The sequence below is a fragment of the Salmo salar genome, chromosome 28, assembly GCF_965601325.2.
Source record: "Salmo salar chromosome 28, fSalSal1, whole genome shotgun sequence".
NCBI lineage: Eukaryota > Metazoa > Chordata > Actinopteri > Salmoniformes > Salmonidae > Salmo > Salmo salar.
In genome coordinates, this window is record NC_138318.1 from 15,154,453 (window position 1) to 15,174,977 (window position 20,525).

General features: G+C 42.6%; 1 protein-coding gene across 1 annotated transcript; it reads right to left on the minus strand.

Moving 5' to 3' along the window:
* Positions 1–753: 753 nt before the first annotated feature.
* hs3st3l (heparan sulfate (glucosamine) 3-O-sulfotransferase 3-like) lies at positions 754–19,949 on the minus strand. The gene is made up of 3 exons (XM_014179558.3): positions 18,973–19,949; positions 10,041–10,270; positions 754–9,816 (listed from the first exon to the last, which is right to left on the minus strand). Exons 1-3 carry the CDS (start codon positions 19,428–19,430, stop codon positions 9,428–9,430), a joined length of 1,077 nt encoding a protein of 358 aa, XP_014035033.1. The 5' UTR covers positions 19,431–19,949; the 3' UTR covers positions 754–9,427.
* Positions 19,950–20,525: the final 576 nt, after the last annotated feature.

A 20,525-nucleotide genomic window follows, 5' to 3' on the forward strand; every position in this document is an offset into this window, starting at 1 on the left:
TTCTGAACTCAGAAGTGTGTACAGTTAAATTGGCAAAGGAATGGTCTGACAAATTATGTGAGAAGGACCCTACAGTGTTGGGGATTTGATGATTGGTGAAAGATGGCGCAGTTCCTCTAATATCCATTGCAGGTCAGTGGTTAATCATTTCTGTCGCTATGGCGGTCTGCCTTATTGCCGACTGAGCTCAATGGGTCCCACCAGCTTGTAGTCCTCAAAACCGGGAATGAGTTACCGCTGGTCAGTTCCAACATTCCTATGGGGGAAATGAATGGCAAAAGAAAGGAATTTGAATAAGGTCTGAGGCTTAGAAGATCTTCTATGTTTTGTTCTATGAGATATCAGTCAATTAACATGACCTTTATGAATTATGAAACCTTTTATATGCTTTCTGTGCTTGTTTTGATTACATAAATGCTTCCAAATTCACAAAAGTAACATTAGCTGATGAAGATTATCTCATAGAACGAAACATATAAGATCTGCTAAGCCTGTGTTTACCACAGACCTTATTTTCGTTTTTATCCCCCCCCCCCCCAAAAAAACGGTTTATTTCCCCAAAGGCTTTGGCAAATGAGCCATGGCGGGGTTAGTGCCTACAAAAAGACGCAATTACTAATGCTCTCTATTCAGCTCAATTTATGAAGCTTTGTTCCTCTCTCACCCTCTCCCTCTCTCACTCTTCATTTTATACACACAACCACCGCATCTATTACAGTACAATAGTGTTGACAAAAGTACGAAGATACAATGTGACATTTGCTTCAAAATAAGTTTTATTGTCATTTTATGTTTTCAAACAAGTGCAAATACATGCAAATAGGAGACGGGTCCTACAGCAGCCCATAGGACCCAAAAAGCTTCTGTTGAAGAAAACACCAAATGAAACCAAAATATTGGTTTAAAGGTAGACTCAGCGATATGACGTAGATGCAGAAAGTAAACAGCATAGTGGGTCGATTTCTGCAACAACTAAGAGCGTTGAAGCCAAGCCTCAGGGTCAGTAGCTTCAGCCCAACATCACACACACACACACACACACACACACACACACACACACACACACACACACACACACACACACACACACACACACACACACACACATAAACACACATGTATTTATTTTCTCTCCATATTATGTCTATCTCCAATAAGCTACTAGGGAAAGGGCTAACAATAGCCCATATTAATATACAATGCATTCGGAACGCATTCAGACCCCTTGACTTCCACATTTTGTTACGTTACATCATTACATCGTTTTTTGCCCTCATCTACACACAATACCGCATAATGACCAAGCAAAAACAAGGTTTAAGAAAGAAAAAAAAAATAAACTATCACATTTACATAAGTATTCAGACCCTTTATTCAGTACTTTGCACCTTTGGCAGCGATTACAGCCTCGAGTCTTCTTGGGTATGATGCTACAAGCTTGGCACACCTGTATTTGGGGAGTTTCTCCCATTCTTTTCTGCAGAACCTCTCAAGCTGTGTCAGGTTGGATGGGGAACGTCGCTGCACAGCTATTTTCAGGTCTCTCCAGAGATGTTTGATCGGGTTCAAGTCCCAGCTCTGGCTGGGCCACTCAAGGGCATTCAAAGACTTGTCCTAAAGCTACTCCTACGCTGTCTTGGCTGTGTGCTTAAGGTCGTTGTCCTGTTGTAAGGTGAACCTTCACCCCAGTCTGAAGTCCTGAGCGCTCTGGAGCAGGGTTTCATCAAGGATCTCTCTGTACTTTGCTCCATCCATCTTTCCCTCAATCTTGACTAGTGTCCTAGTCTCTGCCTCTGAAAAACATCCCCACAGCATGATGCTGCCACCACCATGCTTCACCGTAGGAATGGTGGCAGGTTTCCTCCAGACGTGACGCTTGGCATTCAGGCCAAAAAGTTCCATCTTAGATTCATCAGACCAGAGAAACTTGTTTCTCATTGTTCGAGAGACATTTATGTGCTTTTTGGCAAACTCCAAGTGGGCTGTCATGTGCCTTTTACTGAGGAGTGGCTTCCGTCTGCCCACTCTACCATAACGGCCTGATTGGTGGAGTGCTGCAGAGATGGTTGTCCTTCTGGAAGGTTCTCCCATCTCCACAGAGGAACTCTGGAGCTCTGTCAGAGTGACCATCGGGTTCGTGGTCACCTCCCTAACCAACGCACTTCTCCCCCGATTGCTCAGTTTGGCCGACCGGCCAACTCTAGGAAGAGTCTTGGTGGTTCAAAGCTTCTTCTATATAAGAATGATGGAGGCCACCGGGTTCTTGGGGACATTCAATGCTGCAGACATTTTTTGGTACCCTTTCCCAGATCTCTGCCTTGACACAATCCCGTCTCGGAGCTCTACGGACAATTCCTTTGACCTCATGGCTTGGTTTTGCTCTGACATGCACTGTCAACTGTGGGACCTTATATACTAGATAGGTGTGTGCCTTTCCAAATCATATCCAATCAATTGAATATACCATAGGTGGTCTCCAATCAAGTTGTAAAAACATCTCAAGGATGATCAATGGAAACAGGATGCACCTGAGGTCAATATCAAGTCTCGTTGCAAAGGGTCTGAATACTTATGTAAATAAGGTCATTCTGTTTTTTATTTGAATACATTTGCAAAAATGTCTAAAAACCTGTTTCGCTTTGTCATTATGAGTTATTGTGTGTAGATTGATGAAGAAAAACAAATATTGAATCAATTTTAGAATAAAGCTGTAAGTCAAGGGGTCTGAATACTTTCTGAATGCACTGTATGCCGTTTTAGAAATAAGGCTAATGAAATCAATAAATCGGATAACATTCATATTCTGGCCATCTCTGAAACTCACTTAGATAATTCCTTTGATGATTCAGCAATAGCAATACAGGGATATAACATCTACAGAAAAGACAGGAATGGCAATGGGAGAGGTGTTGCTGTATATGTTCAGAGCCATATTTCTGTAAAGCTTAGAGAGGATCTCATGACAAATGTTGCTGAAGTGTTGTAGTTGCAAGTTCACCTGCCTCATCTAAAGTCTCTTCTTTAAGGGTGCTACTATTGGCCACCAAGTGCTAACAGTCAATATTTGATAATATGTCCAATGCTTGATAGTGTGTGTAATGTTAGAGGTCTGTTTTCTGGGTGACCTGAACATTGACTGGTTAGTAACTAGCTGTCCTCTCAAGAGGAAGCCTCTAACTGTGACTAATGCCTGTAATATGACCTAGCTTATCACTCAACCATCTAGAGTGCATACCAATAGTGTTGGATCTGTGACATCCCCTTGTATTGATCATATCTTCACTAATGCTGCAGAGCTTTGCTAAAAAGCAATATCAGTTCCCATTGGCTGTAGTGACCAAAATATTGGAGCAATAACAAGGAAAGCCAAAATGCCAAAGGTTGGGCCTAAAGTAATTTATAAGAGATCATACAAAATGTTTTCCCAGGACTCTTTCGTGGAAGATGTAAAAAATGTATGTTGTCTTATGTGTATGAGGAAGTGAATCGAGATGCAGCACTGGACGTATTTGTACAGTTATTTATGCCAATTGTTGACAAGCATGCACCTGTTAAGAATCCCCCTGGATTGATGATGAATTGAACAATTGTATGGTTCAAATAAATTATGCAAAAGAGGTGACAAACAGCAGGCTGTTTGGCTGATTGGCTGTTTGGCTGATTGGTTGACATACTGTAAATTGAGAAATGTGAATAAACTTAACCAAAAGAAGAATACAAAATACTACCAAACAAAGATAATTGACATACTTTGGCGTACCTTCAATGATATCATGGGCAGAAAACCCAATTAATCTCCATTGTTTATTGAAGTTAATGGGTAATTTATAACAAAACCTTTCGATATTGCCAATCATTTAAATTACTATTTCACTAGTAAAGTGGAAAAACCCAGAAGTGAAATAACAACATTGAACAGTGAACCATCATAATTTTGTATAAATGATCTAACAATTAAAGAGAAGGCTTGATGTTTGGAATTTGGTCAAGTTAGTGTGGGAGAGGTGGAAAAACTGTTGTTATCCATCAATAATGATAGGCCAGCAGGTATAGACAAACCTGATGGGAAACTATTGAGAATAGTAGCAAACTGTATTACCATCCCTATGTGCTATACATTTAACCAAAGCCTAAAGGAGTGGGTCCACAGGCATGGAAGGAAGCTAAAGTAATTCCACTACCTAAAAATAGTAAAGCACCCTTTGCTGGCTCCAACACCCATCCAATCAGTTTGCTGCCAGTTCTTAGTAAACTGATGGAGAGGATTGTGTTTGACCAAATACAATGCTATTTGTCATTGAGCAAGTTAACTACTGACTTTTAGCGTGCATATAGAGAAGGGCACTCAACTTGTCCTGCACTGACTCAGATGACTGATGATTGGTTAAAATGGATAATAAGATGATAGTTGTATTGGTAGATTTCAGTGCAGCCTTTGATGTTATTGATCATAAATTGTAATCACCTGCCATCGCATGGTTGGAGAGTTATTTATCCAATAGAACCCAGAGAGTGTTCTTCAATGGATTCTTCTCTAACAAAAGATATGCACAGTGCGGTGTCCCTTAGGGTAGTTGACGTTACTTTTCTCTACTTTTACAAATGATTTGCCACTGGTCTTACACAAAGCTAGAATGACTATGTATGCGGATGATTCCACACTCTACATGTTAGCACCTAAAGTCAGTGAGCTCACTGAAATGATAAATAGGGATTTACAGTTCAATCAGAATGGGTGATTAATAATAAACTGATCTTAAACACATCTACAACTAAAAGCATTGTATTTGGTTCAAAACTTTCTCTAAGACCTAAACCTCAACTGGAGTTGTGTATAAAGGGTGTGACCGTTGAGGAAGATAAACTCCTAGGTATAACAATGGCTGGTCAATTATCATGGGCAAGTCATATTGACAAAGCTGTTGTGGTGATGGTGAGGAGTACGGCTGTTATAAAAGCATGTGGACTAGTTGTTCAGGATCTGGTCTTGTCCCATCTTGATTACTGTCCAGTAACATGGTCAAGTGCAGCAAAGGAATACCTAGCAAAGCTGTGATGGCTCAAAACAGAGCAGCACGCCTTGCCCTTAACTGCACATACAGAACTAACATCAACAACATGCATGCCAGTCTTTCCTGGTTGAGGGTTGATGAGAAATGAACCGCCTCTATTCTAGTTTTTATGATGAATATTACTGTGATGAAAAATTCCAGATTGTCTGCATATTAAATAACATTCAACTCATACATACCCCACAAAACAAACCACCAGCGGTTTCCTCACAGTCCTCAAGTCCAAAAGGAATTCACGGCAACACACCATTTTGTACAGAGCCACTATCGCATGAAACTCTGTTCCATCTCCAATTACTCAAGCAAACGGCAAAATTACCTTTAAAAAAACGGATTAAATAACAACTCATGGAAAGGCGGGGACTCGGAGGGGACACACACAGACACACGCACACACAGACACACTAACATTTTAACATTTTTTTGTTGTTGTTTTGTTAGTATAATTTTTGTTGTTCCTATGTGGATTTTGTTGGGTCGCCCAAAAAGTTACATATTGCAGCTTTCAATTTGTGTGGCTGTCCTTGTCAAACAGTGTGTCAGTGTTTTGTTACTTGTCATGATTTGTGTTTTTTCTGGACCCCAGGAAGAATAGCTGCTGCTTCTGTAAAAGCTAATGGGGATCCAAATAGACAAACAAACGAGGCGTGAGGTTCAACTTCTCCGCTGTTTTGGTGCCCTGGCTACCACACTGTGAACAGTGTAAAGCAAACCCATGCACATGCATGGGCTCCCGAGTGACGCAGCGGTCTAAGGCACTGCACCTCAGTGCTAGAGGCGTCACTACAGACCCTGGTTCGATTCCAGGCTGTATCACAACCAGCCGTGATTGGGAGTCCCATAGGGTGGCGCACAACTGGCTCAGCGTCGTCTGGGTCTGGGTTAGGGTTTGGCCTGGGTAGGTCATCATTGTAAATAAGAACTTGTTCTTAACTGACTTGCCTAGTTAAATAAAGGTTCAATAAAAAATGTAATAAATAAATAAACATGCGCAGATACTGTGTGTGTGTGTGTGTGTGAGAGCGAAGTCTTGCATGTTGCTCATCTCAATATCTGCGGTGCTGCTTGTGGCAACGTCATTTCACTGAGTGTATCTTTAAGATGTCGTATTCACCCATGGTTATATTTTGGTTGTTCTCCTCTGGTGGGCTATCCAGGTTAGGATGAAGACGCCCATAGGCGCTGATCTAAGGTCAGTTTAGTGTTTCCTCCTCTTACGGTTGAGGTTAGGATTTAGGGAGTGTAAACTGATCCTAGATCCGTGCCTATGGGCAACCTCTACTTGGAAAGGGCAGATACATTTGAGTTCCTCCTAATCCACTTATGCACATTCATTATTCAACAATACAAAAACCACTCAGTCAAATCTGAGCACTTATAAAGATGCTACTCATACTTCCCCTCAATGCTTTCTAAATGAAAGACTCATCCTCCTGCTCCTGTTTTCCGTAATACTTGGGGATGATATTCGATATGTACTGACTGCCTACAACTCTTTTATTTCGTGACCTAAGTACTGAGTAGCTAAGATGTATTAAAAAAAGGAAGAGGAAGGTCATTCCCCATGAGGCATGGTAAGACATCCGTTTTGTTTTGTTTAGTGTTTCACTACTTTGCAGAAGCACCCACAGGACGTTGTTACTACTTACTCTACAGCACACATCAGGCCTACACTGCAGACTACACATCTCATGGCCATGTTCTTCACTCCTGGTGGGACACAGTGGGGTCGGGAGTTAAGCAGGAGCACTATCTAAGACATGAACGCCAGGTGTTTTCAAACACAGCTTAAACTTAGAATCCTTAATTGAAACAATAACAAGGTGGTCACCCAGCCTGTGTTTAGGTAAAAAGCTGAGGGATGGGTCTGGAGAAATGTAACCACTCTCAAATTCATAGACAGAGCTACAGTATGCTGCCCTACAAAGTCAAAACACATTAACTACGCCAACAATGAAGATGAGAAAAATGGCTTTAAAGTTTTTTGTTAGCCAGCCAAATATGATAAGCAGGGATTCTTTTGAGACGGATCCTATTTTCACTGTTTGCAATGTAAGAACTCTAAAAAAGTGGACTAGTTGTCCAAAAAAGTTATCAGTGTTAATTTGACTTGCCTCCTTTGTAATTGTCCTGCCCCCTAATAAAGGTCATGTGGAAATGTGCCTGATATTGTAAGAGTTGATTTGTTTTGGGCAAGCCCGGGGTTATGGTTTGCACAACATTGTACCCTAGCAACAGACCAATGCTGTTGCTGTGGTGAGAGAGAGAGAAGCGCACTTGAATCTCTCACATAACTAGAGTGAGATTCACTGGAATGAAATATTCTGAATACTACACCAGGAGAAGGCCTATACTTTAGCCACAGTAAAACAAGAGAGCGAGAGGCTTTTGGCACGAGCGCATCGGCCATCACCGGTGAGTGAGCTGCACATCATTGGCTGAGTCAGTGAAACTGGAAAACTTTTTTAGGAATATCATTTCCTCCTGATATTGTACAATATGTGTGTCTCCACACACCTAGGCCTAGGCTACTGATGGATTCAAGACATTGTTGTTTTTATTGATCTCAGATTCTCTGTTTGTCAGTGTCAAAGCAGCTTGTCATTTCAATCCTTTGTGCGGTTTTACAAAAGATTCCGTCATGTAAAATGATGTAGAATGTGTTTATAAAAGGCCACATGTTTCCCAGAGCCTAGGCTACAGAAAAAAAATCCCCATGTGTGCAACTTCTACAAGCGCCTCTACTGCTCTATGCCACTAAGCAAAAGCAATGATAATGCATGCAATGCTTTATTATAAAGGTGATTTTATTTCATGTGTTGCTGTACTTCAGAGTCCTCCAGGTCACCACCCTCTTGTGCTAACTTTTTGTTTCCGGCACCTCCCGATTTACAAACTAAGCACTGTAGATAAGTGATAATGCACTGACGTATCATCTTATTACGTAGTGATTTTTATGCATATCAACCATGACCACTGACTTGACCTATGACCCCTAAAATGCTGATACTGCACTCTGCCTTTGTATGACCTTAAACAACTAATGCAAAGGCAAAGTGAATTATCTACAATCTAAATGTCTTTATCCAACTTTCTTGTTTTTCTGTTTGATGGAAACAGTTTGAGATTGAGTTGTAACTACATTCTAACTGTATTTAATGGTGTAATGTAGTTATGTTTTCATGTTTTGTATGTTCTATTGTGATAACCCTTAAGGTAAGGACTATTTCCACTCGCAGAATGGTGATACTTCCAAAACATGCTTGACTTTGTGCAGTATATACAATCTGAAGGTATTTATCCAACTCATTGTTTTTCTGTTTGACTTTGTGCAGTATATACAATCTGAATGTGTTCATCCAACTCGTTGTTTTTCTGTTTGACTTTGTAGAGTCATTTATTTGAGTTAGGGGTCACAAATCAGTGGTCATGGTTGTAATGCATAAAAAATGACTTCATAATAAGATAATGCATTATCACTTGTCTACCTACAACATATTTGGCTGGACAGCAAATAAACTTTAAAGCCATTTTTCTCAGTTTCACTGTTTGCATAGTTAATGCTCTTTGCCTTTGTATGGCAGAGCAGGTAACTGCAGTCAAAATATAGTGGAACAAAGCCAAAGTGCAGTAAATTCGGTTTTCCTGGGTTTTTACTTGGATTTTGCAGTTACTGCAAATGTCTCACTCCCATTTTCTCTAAATATTGAACATAATTGAACCAGGACACAATATCAAACAGATACTACAAAGCCTGATTTCAGTCTTAACTCAATTTTGACCAAATATGTACTTGCTGCGTTTTGCCTTTGTAGGCAAATTATAGTTTTAACCATGTTTTGAGGCTATGCAGTGTTTCTTTACATTTACATAGTTTACAAACATTGGAGTAAAACAAGCTTGTATTTTGGGTTCTGATAGGATATGACAGTTGAACTAAGCTCATGAGGCATTTATATGTTTTATTCTTCAAGACTCAATGGGTACTCTATCATGAATGAATAACTCCAAAAATGTATGTATTAACTAAAGATTCCAGCTTTAAGTGCCACTTTCTTGTTGTTGAACATCTATTAGATGCTGAAAGGGAACTAGCATAGAGATGGTCTTTCTGCACTGTCACCAATATTCAATCTCTGATATTTGTTTCCCTCGCTTCCCAGAGGTCTATCAACATTGGATTTAGTTCCTAGCACGGAGCCACTTCTATATCAACAGTATGAGCCTATGTCATTACTCTTTGCCCCAAGTCACAGTAACAGGTACAGAGTGCAAACTGAAGCCGACGGACAAACACCCCTCGGTGTCTTTGTTGCCATGGAATCATGTTTCACCTCGTTAACTCTACTGAGTCCTCATTGCCATCCAAAGTCCTGGCCAGCCATCTGGTAGAACCGCTGGTTGTGCGGCCTGTAGAACTCCCTCAGTCTCCAGATCACTTCAGGGTCGATGGGGGCGTGTGTTCGGCCTTTAGTCTTCCCCAGGCAGTGGGGCTTGCTGCTTCCCTCCGGTTTCTTCAGGCAGGGGAAACCTTTAGTCTTATTGAAGTAGAAGTGCTTGTCCGTCACAATCCTCTGGAGGCCCAGGAAGTCCTGGACCTTTCCTAGTTCTCCTGCCGGGTCGGAGATGAGGCCCTCCCCACTGACCAGGTGGATCTGGGCCCGGGGGAACCAGGCCAGCCAGCGCTCCAGGTGTTGGGCGTACAGTCCGATCCACAGAGGGCTCCATAGAGAGTCAATCTCACCTGGGATCAAGAAAAGACACCGTTACCTGTTTTAGACTTTGAAAGAGGGGACTGAAGACAGGACTAAAGAATATAGTCTTTGTGTGGGTACTGAATTAGGAAAAACTATGTTTTTGTGTCCTTGATTAATCCATCCAACCATGCTATCATTCATTCATTCATTCATTAATTCATTCATTCATTCATAGGTCTATACAATAAAAATGCATCATTATGATTCTGACCATTGGTGCGGTTCTTAAAGGCGAGGGTCTCGAAGGCAGGGATGTGGGGGGTCTTGGAGATGATCTGAGTGTAGTCAGAGATGGCCCGAGTCACAGGGTCTCGGACCACCACAATCAGCTTCACATCACGCGACATGGAGTGTACACGCCCTGGGGTCTCCACGGTAACAAAGTAGCGCGGTGTCTTCTCCATGACAACCTGGCCGTCCAAGGCCTTGGGCATCATACTCCTGGGGGATGGAGGGAGAGAAAGGGAGAAATGAAAGAAGAAAGGGAGAAAGGAAAAAGAAAGAGCGAGATATGTTTAGTGTTTAAATGGTGTAACTATGAGGATTCAAACCATCTGGAAAATGATTCTGATTGGGCTAAACAACCATGGAAAAGGCTTTACTTGTCTCTTACTGGCTACAGTCCGGCCTCAAGGCCGTTCTTATATGCATCAGTAATGGAGGCTGTCATTACACATGTACAGGCTACATCAATCATAGAGGGGTACTGAGATGCACACACACACACACACACACACACACACACACACACACACACACACACACACACACACACACACACACACACACACACACACACACACACACACACACACACACACACACACACACACACACACACACACAGGGCTATACAGGGCCTTCAGAAAATATTGACACCCCTTGACTTTCTTCCACATTTTATTGTGCTAAAGCCTGGATTTAAAATGGATTTAATTGAAATGTGTCATTGGCCTACACAAAATACCCCATGATGTCAAAGTGAAATTATGTTTTTTGACATTTTTTACAAATTAATAACAAATGAAAAGCTGAAAAGTCTTGAGTCAATAAGTATTCAACCCCTTTGTTATGGCAAGCCTAAATAAGTTCAGGAGTATAACATTTGCTTAACAACTCGCATAATAAGTTGCATGCTCACTCTGTGTGCAATAATATTTTAAAACGATTATTGAATGACTATGTCATCTCTGTGCCCCACACATACAATCATATGTAAGGTTCCTCAGTCCAGCAGTGAATTTCAAAAACAGATTCAACCACAAAGACAAGGGAGGTTTTCCAATGCCTCATAAAGAAGGGCATCTATTGGTAGATAAATACACAGACCAAGAATATCCCTTTGAGCATGGTGAAGTTATTAATTACACGTTGGCAGGTGTATCAATACACCCAGTCACTACAATGATACAGGCGTCATTCCGAACTCAGTTGCTGGAGAGGATGGAAACTGCTCAGAGACTTCACGAGCCCAATGGTGACTTTAAAACGGTTGCAGAGTTCAATGGCTGTGATAGGAGAAAACTGAGGATGGATCAACAACATTGTAGTTACTCCACAATACTAACCTAAATAAGAGAGTGAAGAAGGAATCCTGTACAGAATAAAATCTATCTCCTATATATAAGACAAATACTTCAAAACCTTGTTTCTTATGATTAATTTGACTGTCTTTTTTTACATTTATGAATGTGTTATTCCATGTGCTTCTCTGGGTTATAGTAGTAAAGGCCAAATTCAATATGTTATCAAATAATTGTCTTATACATATTTTTTTATACCTAAAGGGGTCCTAAAATTCTAAATCAAACAGCTAAATGAGCCATGGGATGACCATCTTAAAACAATTCAGGACGGTTTGGGGACAGAGTTGGAGTGAGGGATGGAGTGATGGAGATATGGAGGGATGGAGGGAAGAGAGAGAACAGAGAGAGAACAGGATGCTCAGAGTGTCCTCTGGTATGAGCATGGATCAGGTTTCAGCTCTGAACACCCCCCCCCCCCCCCTCCCTCCCTGAAATACGAACTTCTATCTATACATCAATATCCCAACCTGGCTCTATCACACACACACACAGAGAGACGGACGCAGACGCACACACACTATAGTCTTCATGGGAGGTGAGAGTAGTACTTAGCCTGAAGACTTCCCTGTTTACCCGAGCCATCAGGAGACACACAGTCCATCACACACACACAAACACACATTATTCAGTAATTATTCAACCATGTGCTATTGTTCTTCTGTCCTCAGACCCCTATCTCTCACACCCCTCCTCACACACACACCATGTGTGTGTGTGTGTGTGTGTGTGTGTGTGTGTGTGTGTGTGTGTGTGTGTGTGTGTGTGTGTGTGTGTGTGTGTGTGTGTGTGTGTGTGTGTGTGTGTGTGTGTGTGTGTGTGTATGCATCCATGCCTGCCAGTGCATGTGCATCTAGTGCAGCTAAAGGGATAGAAAGCCCATGCATGAAAGGAGTAGATGAGTCAGTCATAAAGGAGTGATGGAGTGATGGGTACAAAGGTACTTCCATTAGGCTGCTCTCATAGAGAAGCCTTGAAGCCAGTACCATTGAGTCAGCATGAAACAGAACTCCATTACCTTACCATTAAGATAGATGCAATTATCACAGAGCCCTGAGAGCATATTCTCTGTATTCTCCATACTGTTCTCATAGAGCCTACCCAGTCGCCCATGTGTATTGAGTGTTAAGGTGATCATGTCATCCATCTGTAGATGCCACGCAGCAGGAACAGACACCTTCTGGATGAAAAGAGATATTTTTACAATCTCTCTCCTGTTTGTCATCCACTTCCCTCTCTCCATCTCTCTGTGGAGTGTCATACCCCCACTCCTAGGCCAAGGGGACTAGCCCAAGAAGACCCTGTGCCGTGCAGAGCCATAGGTATTGATTCTGTAGGAGTGGGGGATAAAGTGTGTGTGTATGTGTGTGGGAGGAGGGGGTAGGGTAGGCCTGGGTCTCATCTGGGCTGAGGGTGGCAGGTGGGGTTTGGGGGAGCCTCTGGAGTCCCATCAGCACCGTGCTGTGTGTGTGTGTGTGTGTGTGTGTGTGTGTGTGTGTGTGTGTGTGTGTGTGTGTGTGTGTGTGTGTGTGTGTGTGTGTGTGTGTGTGTGTGTGTGTGTGTGTGATAACAGATGTGAGGCAATTACAGTGTCTATCACACACACACACACTCTGGGGTCAAAGACCATCATATGACAACGGAGGGAGGAGAGATGAGAGGGTAGATTAAAACTACATAAATGTTCATAGATTTGATAGAATAAACTGGCATCAACTGCTATGGATCGCCAAATCTATTTAGTCTACATACATTATAAGGATGCAATGTTTCAATGACAATAGCCATCATTTCAATGAAAAACAATGAAATTGTTCTCTTTTTGATGTCCACACGGAGTGTGCATTCATGTGTGTGTATATGTATGTGTATATGTGACTGAGAGTCCATTCATCCATTTCTCTGCGCTGGGGACCATTAATGCTCTAGTCCATTGTAGCGTTGCCCTGTCCACTTCCAGCAGACATCCATCATAGTGGGGCCCAGACCCCCCCTGCCTCCCCTCTCCAACCCCCCAGAGAGTGCCTTAATGAGGGCTAGATCACCCCGGCTGTCTGGGCCTTATGGAGATCACACACATTACAGTACTGGATGGGTGGATGGGCCCCGATTTAATATAGAGATATTATAATACAGAGAAATATAAATGTGTGGGAACGCAAACACACATACGCACAAACGCATGCACAAATTCACACACATAAACAAGAAACACTAGTGTATTTCCCCTTTCTAACACAAATAATATGTAATAACAGAATTCAGATTCCCCTACACTTAGCCTATTCAAAAACCATGATTAAAAAGAATCCACAAGATTCCCTTTGATGTCAGACATGATCTCCTCTAACATAGCCATGCTGAAGATCACATGTTTTGGCAGCCATTCTTTAGCCATTTGCATGGCAATTATATTCCTGTGTAAAAACACAGGCACACATGCAACGTCAAGCCCAAACAAAGCATGGGATCCATGGGTATGAATTGATATGCTGCTTTTAACGAGTTCATCTGAATTGCAAATTAACCACAGCCATGAGAGAACATCTGACTCTGTAAAGACCACTAAATTGGAATCTGTCATTTGAGTTCTGATGGGGAATGCGTTCTTCTCCAGATCAAAACGGAACACTTAGCCAAGCCTCAGAATGGCTACCATATTGAATTATTAGTAAACATCTCAAATTGATTGCAACACAGTCATCGTCTATACGTGATATTGCACTTAGTTAAATAAAGGTTCAATTAAAAATTAAAATTACACTATATGATTGGTAAAGACAGATGTATATACAGCATGTGAAACAAAATCACTATAACAAGAAAATGAGACGAACTCTACACTCCATTATAGGCTCCCCAGCTCTAGCAGTACCTCATGGTCAGTACTACATCAATACATCTCACTGCTACAGGAGAGAACGTTACCCTACAGCCTCACAGGAACACACTGAGGCAGCACTGAAGAACAAGCATCCAACATCCTGCTCTGGGAGTATAGAGTATAGCTCCTATGACATTCCTTTGGGTTGAGGAAAAGGTCAGTGGAGATGTGTGTGGTTGTGGTAACACAGAGTTCACCCTTTCACCTCTAATCTCTGCTTTTCATCTGCACAGTCACACCATCCTATCCTCAATATTATTTCTCTCTTCTTTCATTCGCACACAATTCATCATCATGTGCTATAGGAAGTGAATGCACAGCCCGGAGAGAGAGAGGGAGAGAGAGAGAGAGAAAGAGAGAGAGAAAGAGAGAGAGAGAGAGAGGGGGGGAGGATACAGACACAGACGGACAGACAGAGATTGAGTGAGACAGACAGACAGACAGACAGACAGACAGACAGACAGACAGACAGACAGACAGACAGACAGACAGACAGACAGACAGACAGACAGACAGACAGACAGACAGACAGACAGACAGACAGACAGACAGACAGACAGACAGACAGACAGACAGACAGACAGAGAAAAAGAGAGATCCAGTCAGTCAGCGCTAGTGACTGAAACCTGACCTCTGCATACGTGAGAGGATTATTCCAATGCAGGATAAGACTTCCTGCTAACTGTAACTGAATCCTGTACTGACCAGAGATAACACACACACACACCAACCTGGTCTCAAAGCATTTCGTATTATTCTGTACGTAAATCCAGGACACTCCATTTAGTATGTTACGTTTCATATGGTATGTATTAATTTGTGGATGTCCATCAACCATTTCGTATGATATGTTACGAATTACAATTCGAAACAAATTTGAAAAGCGTACAATATGTTACGAATTTGCTAAATGTATTATATGTTAGGATTTTTCAAAACGTACAATTAGTTACGAATTTGCAAAACGTATGTTACGAATTTGAAAATGTACAGTGGCTTGCGAAAGGATTCACCCCCCTTGGCATCGTCCTATTTTGTTGCCTTACAACCTGGAATTAAAATTGATTTTTTGGGGAGTTCGTATCATTTGATTTAAACAACATGCCTACCACTTTGAAGATGCAAAATAATTTTTGGGGTGAAACAAACAAAGAATAAGACAAAAAAACTGAAAACTTGGGCGTGCATAACTATTCACCCCCCAAAGTCAATACTTTGTAGAGGACACCTAATGCAGCAATTACAGCTGCAAGTCTCTTGGGGTATGTCTCTATAAGCTTGGCACATCTAGCCACTGGGATTTTTGCCCATTCTTCAGGGCAAAACTTATCCAGCTCCTTCAAGTTGGATGGGTTCCGCTCGTGTACTGCAATCTTTAAGTCATACCACAGATTCTCAATTGGATTGAGGTCTGGGCTTTGACTAGGCCATTTCAAGACATTTAAATGTTTCCCCTTAAACCATTTGAGTGTTGCTTTAGCAGTAGACTTAGGGTCATTGTCCTGCTGGAAGGTGAACCTCCGTCCCAGTCTCAAATCTTTGGAAGACTGAACAGCTTTCCCTCAAGAATTTCCCTGTATTTAGCGCCATCATTCCTTCAATTCTGACCAGTTTCCCAGTCCCTGCCGATGAAAATCATCCCCACAGCATGATGCTGCCACCAACATGCTTCACTGTGGAGATGGTGTTCTCAGGGTGATGAGAGGTATTGGGTTTGCACCAGACATAGCGTTTTCCTTGATGGCCAAAAGCTAAATTTTTGTCTCATTTGACCAGAGTACATTCTTCCATATGTTTGGGGAATCTCCTTCATGCCTTTTTGTCGAACACCAAACATGTTTGCTTATTTTTTTCTTTAAGCAATGGCTTTTTTCTAGCAACTCTTCCGTAAACCCAGCTCTGTGGAGTGTACGGCTTAAAGTGGTTCTATGGACAGATAATCCAATCTCCGCTGTGGAGCTTTGCAGCTCCTTCAGGGTTATCTTTGGTCTCTTTGTTTCTTCTCTGATTAATGCCCTCCTTGCCTGGTCCGTTAGTTTTGGTGGGCGGCCCTCTCTTGGCAAGTTTGTTGTGGTGCCATTATACTTAAATTTTTTTTATAAATGGATTTAATGGTGCTCCATGGGATGTTCAAAGTTTCAGATATTTTTTTATAACCCAACCCTGATCTGTACTTCTCCACAACTTTGTCCCTGACCTGTTTGGAGAGCTCCTTGGTCTTCATGGTGCCGCTTGCTTAGTGGTGTTGCAGACTCTGGGGCCTTTCAGAACAGGTGTATATATACTGAGATCTTGTGACACTTAGATTGCACACAGGTGGACTTTATTTAACGAATTATGTGACTTCTGAAGGTAATTCATTGCACCAGATCTTGTTTAGGGGCTTCATAGCAAAGGGGGTGAATACATATGCATGCACCACTTTTCTGTTTTTAATTTTTTGTAATTTTTTTAAACAAGTTATTTATTTGAACTATTTTGTGTATGTCCATTACATGAAATCCAAATAAAAATCCATTTAAATTACAGGTTGTAATGCAACAAAATAGGAAAAACGCCAAGGGGAATGAATACTTTTCCAAGGCACTGTCTGATATTTTACGAAGTCTAGCTAGGTGGCTAATGTTTGCTAGCTCGCTAACGTTAGCTAGGCTAGGGGGTTAGGGTTAAGGTTAGGGTTACGTTTAGGAGTTAGGTTAAAGGGTTAAGGTTAGGGGAAGGATTAAATAAAAGGGTTAAGGTTAGGGTTAGGTGAAGGGTTATCTAAAAAGGTTAAGGTTAGGGTTAGCTAACATGTTAAGTAGTTGAAAAGTTGCTAATTAGCTAAAACTATAAAGTTGTCCATGATGAGAGTCGAACTCGCAACCTTTGGGTTGCTAGACATTCGCTTTATTCGCCAACTCAACCACCCCTAAGTAGCCATCTATCTTATGTAACCATACCAAATATAACATATCATACTAAATGGAGTGTCTCATATTTACGTACAGAATAATACAAAATGCTCTGAGACCAGGCTGCACACACACACACACACACACACACACACACACACACACACACACACACACACACACACACACACCACACACACACACACACACTGATCGGGACTAATAGCTTTAGCGCTCATGGCAAGCCAAGGTCTTGGGAGAGAAGTGAAGCCATTGATTTGAGAAACAGTGTAAGGATAAAACCTCTGCTCCATCTCAGTCCAGCCCTGTCCTGTCCTCTTTCAGATATGATCTATCTCAGGTCTGCCTGCCTGGTTGAGAGTGGTTCCTGTCAGTGATAGAGATCTGAAGTGTCCTTATGAAGCAGATGAGAGCAGGGTGTACAGACAAAAAGGAAACATGTATTTCTTTTTTAATCTAAATGCATGTTTGAAAGTTAAAAATATATATACTTTTTGTGCACCTGACCATGCTCTTATCTACTGTACTTGCAATGTTTTTCGCAGACAGTTTTTTTTTCAAGCACCACATCCTAGTGGGCACAGCCGGTCTACACACACCATACACTGAGCTCTTCCTAACTTGACTTGTACCCAATGATATACCCCACTGTGTAATGAAGTGGTGTGACTGGGAGCGCATCATTATCTGTGAGGGTAAACTGACCTGGGGTCAGGATCAAGCTGACAGGCCTGACAGTGATATCAAGTGGCATGACAGTCAAGAAGCCCCATCTGGTCCTGGGGAGAGGGCAATCTTGTCACTCTGGGACATCATTGAGACATACACACACAAACGCACACACAGTGGAGATGTGGCACACCCTGGCACACCCTGGCATAATTTGTGTGTGTGCGTGTGTTTGTGTGTGTGTCAATAAGAGAGAGAGAGAGAGAGAGAGAGAGAGAGAGAGAGAGAGAGAGAGAGAGAGAGAGAGAGAGTGTGTGTGTGTGCGTGGGTGTGTGTGTGGGTGTGTGGGTGTGTGTGTGCGCGTGGGTGTGTGTGCGTGTGTGTGTGTGTGTGTGTGTGTGTGTGTGTGTGTGTGTGTGTGTGTGTGTGTGTGTGTGTGTGTGTGTGTGTGTGTGTGTGTGTGTGTGTGTGTGCGTGGGTGTGTGTGTGTGTGTGTGTGTGTGTGTGTGTGCGTGGGTGTGTGTGTGTGTGTGTGCGCGTGGTGTTTGTGTGTGTGGGTGGGTGTGTGTCTGTGGACCTCTAGGATGAGACCAGACCCAGCTGACTAAGGTAACATCTGGCCTCAGCTGCAGAGATGATTGCACTGTGAGAACTCATCCAGACCCTCCCTGCACATAAACACACAAACATGTACACACACACAAACACACAAACATGTACACACACACAAACAGACACACACACAAACAGACACACACACAAACAGACACACACACAAACAGATTGGCATAGCCAGATGGCTCTCTCTGTGCCTGTCACCTAATCCACTATATGCTGGCCATGGGTATGTTTGAGTATTCCAAAAACAAACAAGCATTATTCCTAGATCTATGTTTAGGCTGCGACACAGTGGATGCGCATTCAAATTGTTCTGTAAAATTCATTACCAACCAAGTCCACCATTCATCGGATCAAATGGAACAATACTTTCTGATACAGGTGCACGGAGTCAAAAGCATTTCTCAAACAAACAACATTCATTGGATAGCAATGCCCTTTGGAGAAATGTACACGTGCACGCATGATATGTACCTGTACCAGTGCAAGCCTCGTGCGTAATGCCGGTCAAAGAAGTGCGGCTCAGAGCCCAGCGCGCGGATGTCCGGGTGCAGCCTGAGAAACTCCAGTAAAGCCCTCGTGCCACCCTTCTTCACTCCTATAATAAGGGCTTGGGGTAACCGCCGGGTCGCCTTCCAATCTTTACCCGTGTTATCAGTCTCCAAACCGGGCGTCAGTGTGCTCCCCTCCCCGGTCCCTGGGTATCCATCTTCATCCTGTACTGTTACAACGTCCTTATAAAACGTCCCGTTTCTGTCATCGCTGGCGGGTCTGTCCGAGACTGAGTTTTCCGTTAGGTCCGACTCGCAGCATCCCGTGAAGAAGTAGAAGAGAGAGACACAGATGATTCCTAAAGATAGAATGATTATAAGTTTTTGGAGGACTCTCCTGATGTCTCTATCCGTTGGGTTGCTGTGGTGAAAAGTTGCCATCGCCTTCCCTCAGAGTCCCATCCGAGGAGGGCCATTCTACTGCAAACTCAGCTCACATAACTTCATCTCTGTGAAGACACGAAGGCTTTCTGAGCCGCTCAGATAGAATAAAGTCTCCACAGTGCCGCTGCGTCGATTCCACAAAACCCCAATAAAGTCGCCGGCGTGCCCGTGTCCCATCTTTCCCTTTGGCGGTTCATTCTGCGCGTATGAAATCCATTGAGTTGGCTGCTATCCTCAACGTGACCTCGCTTCTCCGGAGTCCCAAACGCAGCTCAGCCACCCAATCAAGAGATCAATACCTGTGTTCTGTCCAGACATCCACCCACTCATTCGACCCCACCGGCATGGAGAATATAGCCTACAGCTGTTAATATCAGCCGCGCAGGGCTGGAGTGGTCCGTTACCCTGGGATTACCCACTGTCTCCCTCCATGGGTCTCCAGGGACTGCGTGTCATGGGGTCCCGCTCTCTCTTTCTCTCTCTCTCCCAATTCTTTCTTATCATTCATTTGTTCATGAAAGTGTGCGCTGCGCTCCGAATTAAATTGTCTTTGATTGGAGGGTCATGGCCGAAGGCGGGTCTAATCCCAACGGATTTTATTGGGAAAACGGAGATGAATTTGATGCGCATGCACGCAGAAGAGAAGAGAGAACAGTTATGTTGTGCATATACGACAGAGCATGACCCCTTCTTGATGTAATACGTCAACATTTATCCAGTGATTGTATCTGTTGGCATTTAGTGTTTTATGTAGGGCTATTTTACTGTTTCTTCACAGCCAGTTGTGCAACATATTTTCATACCAGCCTATAAAGTTAACTACATTGTCACTTTGGAGAGCCAATTTACTATTTCAACTTGCAGAAAACAAAATGTTGTATTCACAAAAACACACAAAACCGCATTAGCCAATATGGCATATAGGGCAAATTTCCAACAGGGTTAGCTGGTCAACCATTATGTCTGACAGAGTTGATCACACCCTGATGGTGGTTAGTCCCTGTAAATCAGGAGGTGGCTGAGCACATAATTGGTTTACTGGTTAGTATTAGTCCAGTAACTGTGACTGAATGGCCAAAGCCTCCCGATCCT